This window comes from Diprion similis, chromosome 4 (assembly GCF_021155765.1).
Source record: "Diprion similis isolate iyDipSimi1 chromosome 4, iyDipSimi1.1, whole genome shotgun sequence".
In the NCBI taxonomy this organism is placed as follows: domain Eukaryota; kingdom Metazoa; phylum Arthropoda; class Insecta; order Hymenoptera; family Diprionidae; genus Diprion; species Diprion similis.
This window is the reverse complement of record NC_060108.1, coordinates 18,449,426-18,465,333: the sequence shown is the minus strand read 5'-3', so window position 1 is coordinate 18,465,333 and position 15,908 is coordinate 18,449,426. Positions and strand designations below refer to the sequence as shown.

Here is a 15,908-nt window from a genome sequence, read left to right as displayed (position 1 = left end):
GTTTGTAAGACGTATACGTAGGTACATAAATTCATGAGCCAAGTCCGAATCCCCGGTTACATATGTAGGTACGTGTAGGTACCGACCTACGCTAAGCCATGCACGTGGTGGCGAGGCTACGCCGTTAGCCGAGTTAATAAGTTTCGCGAAAGCTGGTGAAAAATGTCCGCCAAACTTCGGGCTTTGATTAGTTTTACCCCTTTAACAAGGCTAAAGAGCCGAGGTAAAGCGGATAAACCGAACCGAGCTTGTTCCGCCGCCGCCGCCGCCGCCGCCGCCCCCGCCGCTCGCGAGGACTATACATTCTTTATAAACCGCACCGCATCCCCCGCGTGCACAGCAGGAAGGATATTAAGCTCACGTGACAACCAATGCATAGTTAACCAAGGAGAAGAACCCGCGGGAATATGATCGACTCGCGGTTATCAATTAATAATACAATTATCGCGGAACACGAAGTTCTCCCCCCGGGGGAAAGGGAGGGGGGAGAGAAAAATCGCACAACGTTGTAAAGTGGTTTCGTTGTAAGGACGGAAGCATGATTTGCGTCTGGGTGTCGTTTATTTATGAGGTTAAAGTTAGTAAAGTTACTGTAACGATGCGTGTTTAGGGAAAATCGTTACTTCACACCTTCAAGATTGTCTGAAATTTAATAGAGCATAATAAACAAGACATATTGATATTTTTAAAAACAAACTCATTCAAAGTCATTCTAAAATTAAACAATAATTAACTTTTCCACGATGTTTCGTTACAGTAACGTTACTGACTTTAGCTTCGTGGTTATTTCACGTGTTTAAACGTTTTATCTTATTTAATTGTACAACGAAACGCTTCTTCGAATCGCGCAAATATCTGATCAACCGATAAACAAAGGGGAAATAAAATTGAAACGGGAGAGTGAGAGAGTGAGAGAGAGGGAGAGAGAGACAGGCAGAGATAAGCCCCAATTCGTTGGGGGCCGAATTGAACGAGTTGGTCGCCCGGTGACCAGATTATCGATCGTTGTTAATTAACCCTTAGGGTCGAATGGCTCTCGGGTCGTATTCGAAGTTCCCTCAGCTACGACGCTTCGCTCAAATGATGATCCTCCAAGACGTTGCCGCTATCTGCTTCGTGACTCGCAGTATACTGCCAACCAACAACCCTGTCAGACCGGCTGCCTCATTAGGTATCGTATTTACACGCTTCCCGAATGACTCGAGGTGTATAATGTTCGGATGACACGATCGTGTAGATACCGTCGTTAAAAGTTATTACTTTTGTCACGATTCTTCCTTCATAACTTTAGCCTTTTATTTCATTTTTTCCGCCTCTGACTCAAACTATAAGCGATTCCTGAGTCACGCAAAGTGATTTTTTTTTCCTCTCAATATCTCCTCTAAATCGACAGTTTAACTACCGAGTTTCAGAATTAATATATATGGAAGAAAATTTTATTTGATATCAATTTACTTTCAATTTATTTATTTATTTTTTTTGGATATTTGTTACATTTGGGATGTATAATTTAGCGTTTTTAAATCCTTAAACTGAACGATTTTTTAATCCGCGATTATTCCACTACTGTATCTGCTTTCTACGGAACATGTGTGAAAATTTGTTTGTATTTGATTTTATTTCATCAGAAATACAGTTTGATCCGACAAATATGTGGGATCTTGACGAGCTTTGAGCAATCCATTTCGAACCCCCAACGTCCAGTTCCCGTAATCCCGGTCCTCGGTATTTGCGGGCATCGGATTGGGGATAAAACTATATGTATACATATATGTACCTACCTGTAAGGGAATAGAGGGAAAAAATATTACGGATCACAAATAAAACTCGAGCATGACGGGATTATCTAGGAATCTCTGAGAACTTATTTTCATCTGCGATATTTTTATTCGCCTGCATATATTACAGCTTTCGAGGGGCAATAAATAAACAAACGTATAAATACAACCTTCTTGTTTTCCACCGTTTTTCACGTCACCCTTGCGGCCCTCGTCAAACTCCACCTCGACTAAAATAAATCCCAAGGCTTTATCGCATCTTCGTATCTCCGGCAAATTTCTTCTTTCCCGGCTGACTCGACCGCCGCGTTACTACTTACGAAGGATCGCATTGACTGACTTTGTGCTTCGTTACCACTTACTCGCAGTCCGAGCGTCGACCGATCCTTACTACTTCGCGATAAGACGGTTCGTTTATTTTCTGCCAGTCAAAATAGGTCTGAAGTAAAAATATTCCACTCGTGGCTGCATTTTGGTTTACAGGGGTTTTCGACCCTCGGGAACTGAAAAACGTGAATACATGATAAATTTTTTATTTTCTTTTTTTAGTAAAAATTTGAATTTATTCTTTGTCATCCTTCAATCAAGCGATGCCCAAATCGTTTTTCTTGTGTCGTTGTACAAAAAGGGAAAAGGGTCAGAGAACGAAAATGTATGAGAATTTTTTTGACCACTCTGTAATTTGAATTTGGGGTTAAATTGGCGGAGAGCGCGACATATTATATTCATTTTGTTTTCCATTTTCATCGTAAGCTGTGCTACAGGTATGTACATTCAGGATTAATTGGAGGAGGAAGATCTGAATATAATTCGAATCGAAGGTGAGGAGGAGGTCCATCGTCGTCGCGGAGCGTGTACCTCTGCAATATACCTAACCCGCTGCCATTGCGAAGTATCGAAGCAAAAATTTTTGTTAAACGTGGCATTAATTGAAGTACCTTCGTACCGTCAACCCCACGGTATTCAGATTTTATTCAGATGCACTTTCGCCCTGAAATACATTCCGTGTTTAAATATATCTTTTCAAACGGCGCGGACGGAGTGGGAAATTTTTCCGTCGTTTCTGGCCAACTTTGGGGGCTTGAAAAAGGTCCTCGATCCTCCTTGTGCACCGGCACAGCTCAGGCATCAGGCATCAGGCAAGCTGCTCGGCGCGGCTTAAGAATTCAACAACTCCGTTACCCTGACTGCGATAAATACATTATAAATTTATATAAATACTTGAAATGCGGGACCCACCGACGTTTAACCGTATAAGGTTTAACCTACAGCCATACCACCTTTCTTTCCCTCTCGGCGATGTTACTTTTTACTTTTATCTCCCTCCACGACCGGCCGTCCGCGCACTGTTCGCTACATATATATATATATATATATATATACATGTGTATGTATATTCCTCGCTGCATACTTTAACGTTTCAATGTAAGAACCAAAACCAACGGCAAACGACCGCGCTTTTAGTACAGGCGTTATGCCCGCGCGGTTTCTTTTTCTACGTTTCGTCGCGGCGTCGTCTGCTGGAAGAGTATCTCGAGACTGGAATACAGCGGGCTCACGTAGGCGGTTTTTCAAGCCCACCCCCCACGCTTCTTTTCTCCCTTCCTCTTTTATTCCGACTGCGAAATCTCTTTGATTGTTTACTCGTCCGAAGAACGACGCTATGTTGGGGCGCGTTCGTGCCCATTAGGTAATGAGGACTGACGAGTCCCCTCTGCACTTAGCTGTAACAAATTGGTTTTAGACCGCGGAAAACCTTTTCTTACCTGTATCATGTAAGTTGACCGCGTTCTGCCAGAAATTATTCCCTCCCTGCATCGCCGCGACGCGATGTAAAGTTTTTTTTCTTTTTTTCTTTTTTTCAAGGAATTTGCCGACGACGCATTCACGTCGTATATCCGTTACTTTGTGTATTCGAGGCGCTACTTCGACGCGAAATTCACTTCACACGTAGATTCGATCACGCCCCGTACAAGCGACGGTCAATTTGTCACATCCACCCCCGCCCAGCTACGCGAAGTCTTTCACCCAAAAACGTGCCTCTGAACCGGCTCACCGTACGAATTACAGGCGATCCATTTCAACCTCAGAAAACCATCTTGTCCTAATTTTCATCGAAGTTCACGACGAGCCGTGAGTCCCTCGTGAGTGAAAAATTAGGTGAGGTCAGAGCGTTTTTGACACGGAAATAAACCCTCGAGTTAATTAATTACTTTGATAATTATTTATGAGTGTAAGAGCTGCGTGGTTGATCGGTTTTCTCTGCATTTTATCCGTCAGAAATTTCCAAGCAAAAATCAGTTCGTATGCAAGCCCACCTCGTCTAGCCATCAAAGTTAATATCCAGGGCAATAGAGAGGCGGATCCATCCGAGAGAGTTTGTTAAGCGGGTAACGGTTAGGCGAGCGACGGCCGCGGGAACAAATTACTCGTAAAAGTGAAACGGGCCCCCTACCCGCCATTATGCCTCCCTGCAGGACGGTCGGAACTTTATCAGCTTACATAGCTGCGATAGTTCCCTCCCCCCTCCCCCCTCCACCCCGCGAGCCGATGGTTATACAGTTTTAACGACCGGCTTTCGTGCAAGAATTAAGAAAATCTTCTCCCCTTCGACTATCCCGTAGCCCCAACGTTTTCAGCCTTATGGAACCGCCCTCACCTCCCCTTTTACGTATATTATACCCGGATAACGCCGAAAATTATATTATGTCTTGGTACCTGTAACCTCGAAATAATGAGTACTTTGAACAATTTTTACTACCTCGTCTTAACGGCTGGCTAGCGGTTAAGAAAACGTACAGCGTATTTAATTGTAAATGAAAAAGACGATTTTATTCTAACAATATTAAATTATATAATTGTACAGTTATTTCTGTACCTGGATTGTAATGATTTTTTAACCGCATGTTTCGCAGGCTCAATTCAACCAGACCTCAATTGCTGTACGTACTTGCTTGAATAAGATTTTTATGACACTCATTTTCCTCAATCGGCGAAATTTAAGATTTTCTACACTTTCCGTACGCGTAACGAGATTCGAAAAATACCAAATTGTACAACGAATTTTCATCAATTATTATTTACACACAGCTAGATATTATATACATATGTACGTGTATATGAAAAAAAAAGTAAAGTAACACTTTCTTTCTTTCTTTCTTTTTTTTTCTTCTTTTTGCTGCTCCGCAGAATTTTAACATACATTTTATTATACCTGACCCTGGAAACACAGGATACTTTATTGTACATATCTGAGTTTGAACGAGGTTGTATGCTTCATGTGAAATTTTACACGCCTATATGATCCTACTTTATATATAATGAAAAAAAAAGAAATGAAAATTTCAGGTAAGTGTATTAATTAAAAGTGGATAGAAAAGTTTTGCGTTTGGCCTACGTCGGGACTGATTGACGAATAAATACACCTCTGACACGCGATCTGCGATACTCTCCGTGATTGGAACAATTTTAGACAAGAATTTTAATCGAACGCGTATTACAAAGTTGACTTTTCACTTTTCCACCAAGATAATGTATACCTATACGTCAGCACACGCGTCAACCCGATGCCGTTATTATAATTCAACCAGGAAGTAAACCGAGATCCATTTTCTCATTATAAGCAGGCAGCCGTTGTGTTATTATACAGGTCGTTAGTTTTCACGTTTAATTATGCGTAATATCACGTCCGTCGGAAATGAAACCGAGATACCAAGTTGTGCAAAAATAGATCGCTGGTCGGTGCGATGAAAAGAAACGAGTATACAATATATAAGGTGCATATACATGGATACCTTATACATATATATATATATATGTATTATATACACACACACACACACACGTAGAGAATGGATTTGCGTGAAGCGCAGCGGCGTGGTGTTCGTAGACGATTACGGGTAGGAAATTGGCGGATAGCAAATGTTCGGGGTCGCATGCTTATCTTCTTTTTCGCACGATTTTCATTCCTCATTCACGCCCTATCGATTCCTTCTTCGACATCCACTAAATCCAGACAATACTTAACCTGCAGCTGCGTGCTTATGTTAGCTAGACTCTTGGAGGGTCTTCGTCGTCGACACTCGATGTAGATTGCCTCGCATTGTGCGTCATTGTATTAAGATACCCGCAATAATAATGCCTTCTGACAATAAATCAAACTAACCGCCCCGCGTCGATATCTACCTACCTACCTACCTACCTACCTACACCTACTATAATCCACATCCACGGGCTTCATTCTCACTCGAAACTTCGACGCGCAACAGACAATAGAGTTTTATATTCAGATCATCCCACGCTGAAATGGTAATCCTCTACTTCTTCGACAAGCCTTGCAAACTCTTTATACCCCGAAAACGTTTCTCCCAACAACCCGGTTACGATATTCGAAACTCTCGAAAGATTGATTCGAGTTTAAACGATCATTTTCATTCAGGTGGGGTGAATTAATTACGTAAAAAAAAAGTAGAATATAATTACTTTTCGTGTAATCGATCGGTTTTCTTTATTTTACAGACGTGTCGTAGAATTTTTTCTTCTCTCTCCGTTGTTGATAAATATTGCAAGAAAATAGTTGGAACCATACTTGCAGAGCAGTCATTGAAAAAGTGCTGCGGAAATTGGATGAAATAATCTCTGATCCTTAGTAAATTTTCTACCAAAGTTTAATTAATACTAGACGAACTGTGTAATAAATCCGTGAACAGTGTCGTGTCCACACGTGGTGTAAATGTAGAAGATGTTCAATTCAGTGATTAGTAATTGCATTTTGTCCGCAATTAGCAGATGCATAAATTCCATTTCCGTCGTACCCAGTGTTACATTTAATAACGATTAACAAATTAATAACAATTTAGCATCCGTGGCACGCAACGCACTACTCGGAGTTTTGGGGATGGGGTTGAAGGGGTTGAAAAGGGGGAAGCGAGGGAAGGTTGGTACCGCTAACTCCCGGCACGATATCCTTCCCCTTTCCTCCAGGGTTCGTTCGTTCCTTCCTTCCTTCGTACCTTCGTACCTTCGTACCTTCGTGTGTTCCCTGTAGTAGTGAATTGTGATGATTTCTCGTCTATTATTTGCACCCGAGTCGACGGCGTTCGTTCTCCGTTCACGCCTTCTCTCTTCACTCCGCGAGCTTTAATTCCTTATGAATCACTGCAATCCACATCTAGCCCAAAAGTTCGCCAGATGGTTTATTACTCCAACCGCCTCCAAAATTCCATTCCTGGCATTTATCTATCCGCTGAGTTGTTACACTCCTTTAAGATCGAAGGCTAACTAACAATAAGTCGATGTGCTTTGGTTCTTCTGACCCCCTTATTTCGTCTCATCTTCGCCACATTCACCTATTCTAACTTCTAACCTTACCCTCCGAGAGAACCATCAATTATACTTAACTTGATCCATTTATCATATTTTTCTTGTCTTTCGTCGTGATTTAAATTATAGAGGAAATTTAATTATCTTAGGTAACGTGATGGATTTTTTAAATTATATCACGATAATGAAGAAATCTGATTTCCGAATGATTTTTATTTAATACAAAGTTCAGGTGGTTAATTTTACCCCTTGTTATTTAAAAAAATTTAGTGATTTTCTGAGATATCAAAAATTTTACAGGTGCCCACTTTGCCCCACCCTCCCCTATAAGTCTATCGATAGATATAAAAGTGTCGTAATTCCAACGGATCAGTAACAAAGTATCGTGCATTGAAAGTGCGATGCCGATGCGTTTTACAGTAATTCAAATGAATCGCCGACTAATTCTTGCAAACTCGACACAAGTGACTGCCTCTGTAATTATACTCGTAGGCCTTTTACCCCGATTTTTAATACTCGAGGCGAGCTTCGAGCAAACGAATCATGCATAAGAGGTTCAACCGTGCAACCGATGGGTGAGTACTGCATTGCGGGTATAAGGAGGTTGTCAGGGCAACCCTTACCACCTGCAGGGGGAACTAAACCCGAAGGCTAGATTTAGCGCCTCCCGGTGACCAAGACTTGATTCACGAGTGATTCCAGTGTTGATGCATCGCCGGGCTCGGAAATACCTAGGGGTTCTCCATACGTATCGCATCGCATCGCGTCGGTAGGTATAAAAGACAGACACGCGAACCTGCATCTCGATTCCTTCACGCCCTTCACACCCTTCACGCCCTTTCGCCTGCGTAGTTAAGTTCCGCCACATGGGGCAAAAGTCCGCGCAACTTTCTCCCCTTTCTTCGCGTTGAATTCTCCCTGATTTCTGCCCTAATAACAAAACTCGATATTTTCGTGTTCCAGGTCGATTTGAAGCCCCTTAGAGAGCCTGTGATAACGACAGCTGCGCCGAAACTTACGGAGAAGCGAAAGGCGGAGGACGCCGATGTGAATAAGGATCTAAAAAAGGTGAGCGAGTGCTCGATTATTTATGTTTATGTATCTGCAGTTGGATTCTCTTTTCCCAATCTCACCATTTCCCGCCGTTCTTACAGCTTCACCGGCGCGGCGTAAGAAACGGAGACGTGCCTCCGCACACCCCCACCCCCACCCCCACCCCCACCCCTTCGATTTTATGAGATAAGCCGAGAGTCGAGCGTATTTCTTACCGTCTAGGTCTGTATAACGCCTGAGTATACGCGCTCTCTCGGCTTCTAACCTTACCGGATTCTTTCTTTTCGATCGATAAGCCGCTCGAACGATCGGCCCCCGATTCCATTCCCCGATTTACGCGTTTCGAAGAGCGACGCGTGTCCTCTCCGCGATCCTCCTGCTTATACAACTCTAATATGCCTTTGCCGCGCTAGCTGAGTTATGCCGTTGAAAATTTTTTACTACCCCAGCATTTTACTCTCGCCTTACTTTCCTCCCGATACCTTATGTATGTATGTATGTGTTAGGGTGTTTCAGAAAAAAATCGTCCGCGATTTTTCACCCTCGCATTCTCTAAAATGTTTGCTTAGGTCGGAAAAAAAAGACTCTCGCTAAAGATGAGCGTTCAGCTACGTTGTGTGGAAGTTTGCGCTAATTTCATTTTTCATTTAATATTTTATATATAAAAATACATATGGAAAAAAATTCTTTGGTATGTATTAAGCTGACGGTGATTTATTTGTAATTCGATGGATTCGTGAATTTCGTAAAAAAAAATTTATTCTTATTTAACCTGTTTTTCTTTCGGAAAAATTTTTGAATTGAAAAGTTTTTAGTCTGGAAGTTAAACGAATAATTCTATCTCATCTGTTCATTGTACTCGGAATGAATCGCTCACAAACAGAGTTTGTTCGCAACTTTTGTCACCGCGATTAAACGTTTATCGAACCCACGCTTTTATGGTGACCTATAGTGTGAAAAATGTCGCTAAAGTTGCGGTTATGCCGTACAAATGGTCAATATTCCCTCAACGAGACGCGTGCAACGTTTCTAGTTTTTATTTTCTCTTCTCTGTTTTTTTTTTGCCCTCCCATTTTTTTTTCTCTTTCATAAAACCCTCTCATAATCTCTTGGTCAAAGTTTTGTCCCCTGTGAAATGAACGTTGGAAGGAAGAATTTTATTTTATAATCTCTTGAATACTCCCCAGTGAATTTAAGCATTTTGTAGTCATTCAGTGGCTGAGCCACTTAAATAACGACGTATTTAATTTTTTTTTGAAACTGTACCTAAAACCTAAAACCTAAAATCCTTGCTTTTAACTTTCACCTAGTTTGAGACCCCCTCTGCCCTCCACTCCAGTAAAACTAGGTGATCTCCCGGGGGTTGCGGCCCACGGTTTGAAAATCACTGAAAATGGACAGACAGTCGAAATTCGTCATCGCATAGGAGTAAATTAGAAACGCGACCATTCCATGGGTAAGAAGAAACGCGTAGGATATTTATTTTAGTCAGACGTACAGGATGACGCGTGGGTGTTTCGGTCTCGTCAATATTTGATGGGCGTTTTTGACGGGCGTCACAGCTGTCGTTAGCCACCGTCAAGCTGTCGCACCCTGAACACGGCCTTAACTAAATATACAACTCCTCATCTTCTTTCCATGCGGTGGACAGAAAAAAAAAGTTACGTAAAAATAAAAATTCATTCCCGTTCTTCTTCTTTTTCTTTTTTGAGTTCGACTCGCGACCCCGAAACTGCTGGGAATCCCAGCTCTCGACTACGCTTTTCCTCTTCGGTTACTGTGCCAGTAGCAACAGGCGTTCCACGTTTTCCCGGATGACTAACGACCCACCTTTTGGCCGGATGGGTCCCTGCCGCTTTTAGCGAGTGGCCAACTCGGTTTTACCGCTTTTTTCAACCCGGGGCTCGAGCCCTTTTTCCCTGACCAGTTATCATTACGAGAGATATTCTGTATGTAGTGACCTGCGGAATTTCGTTTCGATGGAAAAGCGACGCTAATTTCACCCTCCGTGATCTTGAGAACAACAGAATTTTTGGGAAAATTTCAATCCGTATTTATATACACCTCCTTGTCTCTCTCTCTCTCTCTCTCTCTCTCTCTCTCTCTGTTTGTGTGTGCGGGTGTAGGTATAGGTTACATTTATTGAAAATTTGATTCGAACCGTTGCCGCCGTTTAGGGTAGCGGGTATTCGACGCTGCGGGAGGGTCGGACAAATCGAAGGTAGAACCAATTCTCGTCTCCGCTTGCTTACCCCTCTCACGGCCTCTCTCTACCCAACAATTTCCCAGGGTCAAATCAAACCGCGGATGAACATCTCTCGGAATATCTGCCCTTATATAGCCATGGAGGAATCCAGGGCGTTTGAAATGGGCTGCAGAAACCGGCGGGGTGACGACGCGTTACGAAATTCATTCACCTTGGTCGATACAGCCGACACTAGCTCTAAACTCCATAACAGATAAGGAGTTGTCCTTCAGGAGGTGTCGCGCTATATGTAAGATGCTTTGTGCATACGTAAATACCGCTACGATGTTTCACCCTCGAAACTCTGAGGAAGACGTTTCGTCTCGGGGAAGAAAATTTTAAAAGCTCTCGGCAACTGTCAATCGGAAGAATTTCACATATCAATTTCATTACGTCTCACTAATTATCAACTTGCATTACACCCTTTCATTGTAACAAATAAAATTCGAATCCACTTTTCCGCTGTAATTTCAGGGCAATGGAAAGTTTTTCCCTCTCAAGTCGCGGAGAGTCAAGACGTTTTACTGACCGAATATGCCGAAAGCTCTGGAAGCTTCTCCTCCGCGTCAGTTCTGGCGTAATATTTACACCTGGGATTAGCGCCGAGTAGTAGAGTAGAGTAGAGTAGAGTAGAGTAGAGTAGGTGGGGTAGAAAGGTATAAGGTAAGTAGACGGGAAGTCGGGTAAATTGGTTGGTAGGTACAAGAGTCAGCTTAGAGGCCGCCATTGTCAAACAAAGTTGACCCTCCTAGGACTCGGAACGAGAGTTTTCCGATGTTATTCTAGTGTTATTCTTCCGTTCTTACGAAACGAAATGAAACTCGCTAGAGTCCATTGAAAGAAATTTCCCGACTTGTTGTACGGCCACTAGAGAGGCATAACTATAGGTGGGCAATACAGGGAAACAAATAAAATCATCGACGTCGTATTCGTGTCTTATCCGCTTCTTATATGGTTGATAAATTTACTTTCCACTCAGAAGCATGATACTTTTCTGCGAATTCGTGGGGAAAAAAAGAGAAAAAAACAAAGATCGTTCGTTACGGTGTTCGCAACTTGTACGTAAATTTTTTTTATTTTCCCTCTCCTTCCATAATTTTCTTTTCTTTTCTCGTGTTATTAATTTTTACCGTCCTGCAACTTATAACTCGAGTCGGGAGTTACTTGGGAAAGTTATATGGCAACGTTATTAAGATTGTTAGCTCTAGGAAACCACGTGCCATGTACAACGCTTTACTCTACTCTTCTCTGGAGCGTTCGCCGACTTAACATGTTGCGATTAGCGGCGTCCTACCCCCAACTAAAATAGAATCACTTTATACGTTACACAAACCATGCGAAACCCCTCGTCGACGTTTGCTCGATCATCAACGAATCTGGAGAGCGAATGCCATCGGCCCACCGACGCCCATATGTCGGAAGAAAATTGCCTCCCGCGATATTAAGTGCCGCTAGTAATATAATAACGAGCTATATAACTGTAATTGAAAGACTTCCCTCTCTTTTCCACATTTTTTATATATATGGACAATTCCATGCGAACCCAACCGACGTGTGACCTTAACCATTTCTGATTTATTTTCTTTTTCAACGTTACTGTAGGTAATTATCCCAATTGCAAGCACTACCGATTTGATTGTGGAATTGTTAAAATAAAGTTGAATGCTCTAAAAAAAATAGACAAAAATCGATCCGTAATGGAACCGGTCTAGAAATGTTCCAAGTGAAAAATAGAAGTTTTGAAATTTTTTTGGGAATATTCAGACCGTCGAAACAATTTTTTAGTTGACCTGTCATGGACCCGATCCTGAAATGTTTGGAAAAGAAAATGCAATTTTTGAGAATTTTAAACAAGCCTTCCAAAATTCAAAGTTCTGACTCCCACCCAAAGTTTTTGGAAAAAATGAAAAACGATGAGAATCAGACATTGGTTGGGTTCGCATGGAATTTCCCATATTTGCAGGCATCTTCTTCTCCGAGATATTCCATGGTGTATAGATCAGGCTTTATATATCCCGAAAGAATTATCGTTTTTCATTTGTCACAGGCTTCGTGCTATGCAGGACTGCGTTATTATTTATTTATCAAGGGAAATTTTTTATCGACGAGATATTTCACCCTGACAGTTTATCGGTCGTTTTGATTAAACGCGTTGCGTCGCGCTTGCAGAGCTGAATCTGTTAATGGGATAATTAGAAGCTGCGCCGCACATTGCAGTGTCCATTAAATCTAATTGCGATTGCTCGTAGTCCGCATTCTTGCAAATCTATGTGCCTGGGTACGCAATGTTGTGCCACGAGAATAACAACGGAGTATTAATATATTACATTATGTTAATTGATTTGGTTCCGGTTCAGTGCTGCGATCGTCGATCGGTTTTCATTGGCGAAATATTTATAACATGTATCTTGTAATGCATCTTATCTGAGATGTTTTTTTTCTGTTTTTCAGGCTAAGCTAGAAACTAAAGCGCTGAAAGCCAAGAGGCCTGGTTTTACCGACGAGCGGTACAACGAGACGAGCTACTACGTTGAAAATGGTGAGTTGATTGATAAACTGTATTGATTTCACCTGTTCGTTCATTCCTGTATGTATGTATGTATGTATGTATGTATGTATGTATGTACATTAAATGCAAACCTCTAATTATTTATGTGGTTGCCGCGCTATTCGGACTCTGTTGCAACAGAATTTTACGTAGATGTATTATTTTAATCAGCGCTCGCTTTGTATACATAATTAACCGTTTTTCTAGCCAGTCGTTTTCTACCCCCATACTTCATACAACTTGTTGTATATGTATATTATTACGCAGCCAGATGAAACTCTCGGTTATACGTACAATATACATTCGTATATATACAACATATACATATAGGTAGAATATTATACGCATTCGCGTATACAAATGGATCGTTTTATTATTTTATTTCATTTTATGCCTGTGTACCTGCGTATCTTGTCGAGAAAATTAAATTCCTACCTACCCCGGCCCACAACGACGGACGATTATATGCCTGAAGGTGAAGCTTTATTAGCCAGCTTCACTGAAGATGAGAAATATTCAGGAGGAAATAATTAAAATGTTACCGATTGGGAGTATAGAGTCCGTGTTTTTACGACCGTTGAAGCTCAATCACACCTGCATCAAGTCTTTCTAACGAAGAGCTTCCATTTAAACGATTTCGCGATTCGAGGCGACCGATTTTAATATAAATAGGAATGGAACAAGGAAAGGAAGGGGAAGAAACAGGACCAAACGGCCGGGAGGAAAATTAAAAAGTTTGCAAAATTCGAACGTCCGTGCGTACCTACGTACCTATATATATATATATATATATATAAGGTACATACGTATATTCATTGGGAACCAATTCCCGCGTAAAGTCTCGCTTTGCGGAAAGTTTGGAAAATTTCTCGGGAAATAATATTTGGTATGACGTCGGAATATCGACAAGCAATATCTGCTCCATATTCAAATAATGGCGACAGCCGGGGACGAGGAGGAGAGAGAAACCTCCTTGAAACAAAGACCTATTAATACTGGCTCCCCGGGGCGCGTCGCCCTCGTCGCCGCATCACGAACGCCGCTCTGTGTTTTCAACAAACAATGGTGGGAGAAAAATTAAAATTGTTAAAAACAAGTGAAAGAAAAAAAGAAAAAAAAAAAATGAAATAAAAAAAAATTGCGGTGAATAAAAGTGCGAAAAATATTTCACAATTTTGATTTATTTATATATATATATATATATATATATATATATATATATATTTTTATTTTAAAATGTTTTTCATTTTTTCCTCGCTTATTCAATATCGCCTCGAGTTAATCACGTGTCGAATTCATGCCCCTGCATGGCCATGGCAACGTTTGTATAGATACCCGGGAAATGCTCGAGCAATTCGGTTTATTTCACATGGTTGAATTCGAGGCGGCCAACGCTGAGCTCCTGCAGGGTAGAATGTGTGGAAAATTGTATTCGAGTAAATATACCTGTAGCGGTAATACCTGCTGTATTGAGGTGCGGGTGGTGTGAGGATACGTGATTCAAATCTTGATTCGATCGCATCTCTCACCGTTATCAACGATCTACAGTTATTGAGCCAAGAAATCCTGCAGCATGCCTCGCTAAGTCAGCTTTCGTGATCAAAATCGCTTGACTTTTAAACCCTCTTCTTCGAGAGTTTCTGGACGGGAAATTGATACCTGAATATATATATATATATATATATATATGTATATGTATATATGTATATAACATATATTTATATATATATGCCTCGTTGTAAATCGGACGAAAGCTACGCTCGTTTTCTAATCGAATTCAAGTCACTGGGAATTTACTTTTGTAATATTGAACTTTGGATCGTTGACTCGATACACTCATATATTCTACAAACTTAATCTGAATCGTTAGATATCAACGCTCAGCAAAAAAAAATGTTATTTTTGTGTCTGGGTTAAATTAATTATTTTTTTACTTGTCACACATCGAAAAAATGGAAAAATATTTACATCCTCCTTAAAGTTTGCTTTAATTTTTTGAAAAAGTTTGATTTTGCAGCCAGGAGGTTGTTGTAATCAAAATTGAGGAAAATTTCAACATCTCAATTACTCAGGTAATAAAAAACTGAAGTTTGGTTAATTATTATTTACAATGAATGTTTGGAGAAAATAAGTAATCTTTCTTAAAATTCAAAATATCATTCTCGTTTCTACAAGAGCAAATTTTATCTAATAAAATGATTTTTTCTTCTAGTAGTTACATGGAAGAAATAAAAATTAGACATCTAGAATCCAAACTCAAAATTCCTGCTAACCGGTGTATTTCATAGAACCCGATTCGCTATTTGTTCTGAGAATTCTGACCTTCACTCTTAAGAGTCGTAGCTGGCTGTGTAAATGGCGGGAAGAACGGAAAATTGAATGCAGGAATTGCGAGAAGCGACGTTCATCTCGACGCTGAAATAATATAACTAACTTCGATTTCTTTTTCTTTTTCTTCCTTCCCGTTTTCTCTTCCTTTCATCGTCATTTTACTCCAGTCTCAACGCTTTTCAAACCCTCTTTACTCTTTTGAACTTTTTTAACTTTATCTTTTTCTTTATTCATTCATGTTCTTGGGTAGTGTAAGGTTCAAGTATCCGGTTCTATAACATTTATCAAACACCTGCAAAAAGTTACACTTAATCGACCATTAATAAATTACTCGGGGGCAAAAGAGTGTCGAGAGGGCGTGATAATCTCATGCCGAGATCCATGCAGACGTAAACCACGAGATTTATAATTTGATATCCTATCCTCGAGCAATCCATCTTCTCGGTCTCATTTCCGTGGTCAGTCCAAAGTTGTTTATTCTTCTTTTTCTTTCTCTCTCTCTTTTTCTTCCCTCATAATAACCCTGAAATCGGAAAGCTTGAGCTTATCCGAGAAATAAATTTCATCGACGTGCCGCGAATTGATAGCCTGCAGTTTTTGTACATCCCTGAAAGGCGGAATATATGTAACG

General features: G+C 40.9%; 1 protein-coding gene across 3 annotated transcripts in view; it reads left to right on the top strand.

The window, feature by feature from the left end:
• LOC124405057 (RNA pseudouridylate synthase domain-containing protein 2-like) overlaps positions 1-15,908 on the top strand; it is an 87,531-nt gene that overhangs the window by 55,439 nt on the left and 16,184 nt on the right. For all 3 annotated transcript variants that reach the window (XM_046879630.1, XM_046879629.1, XM_046879631.1), the window contains 2 exons: positions 8,064-8,168; positions 12,850-12,937. In XM_046879630.1, the coding sequence (XP_046735586.1) occupies positions 8,064-8,168; positions 12,850-12,937 (193 nt within the window). The remainder of the gene's footprint in view (positions 1-8,063; positions 8,169-12,849; positions 12,938-15,908) is intronic.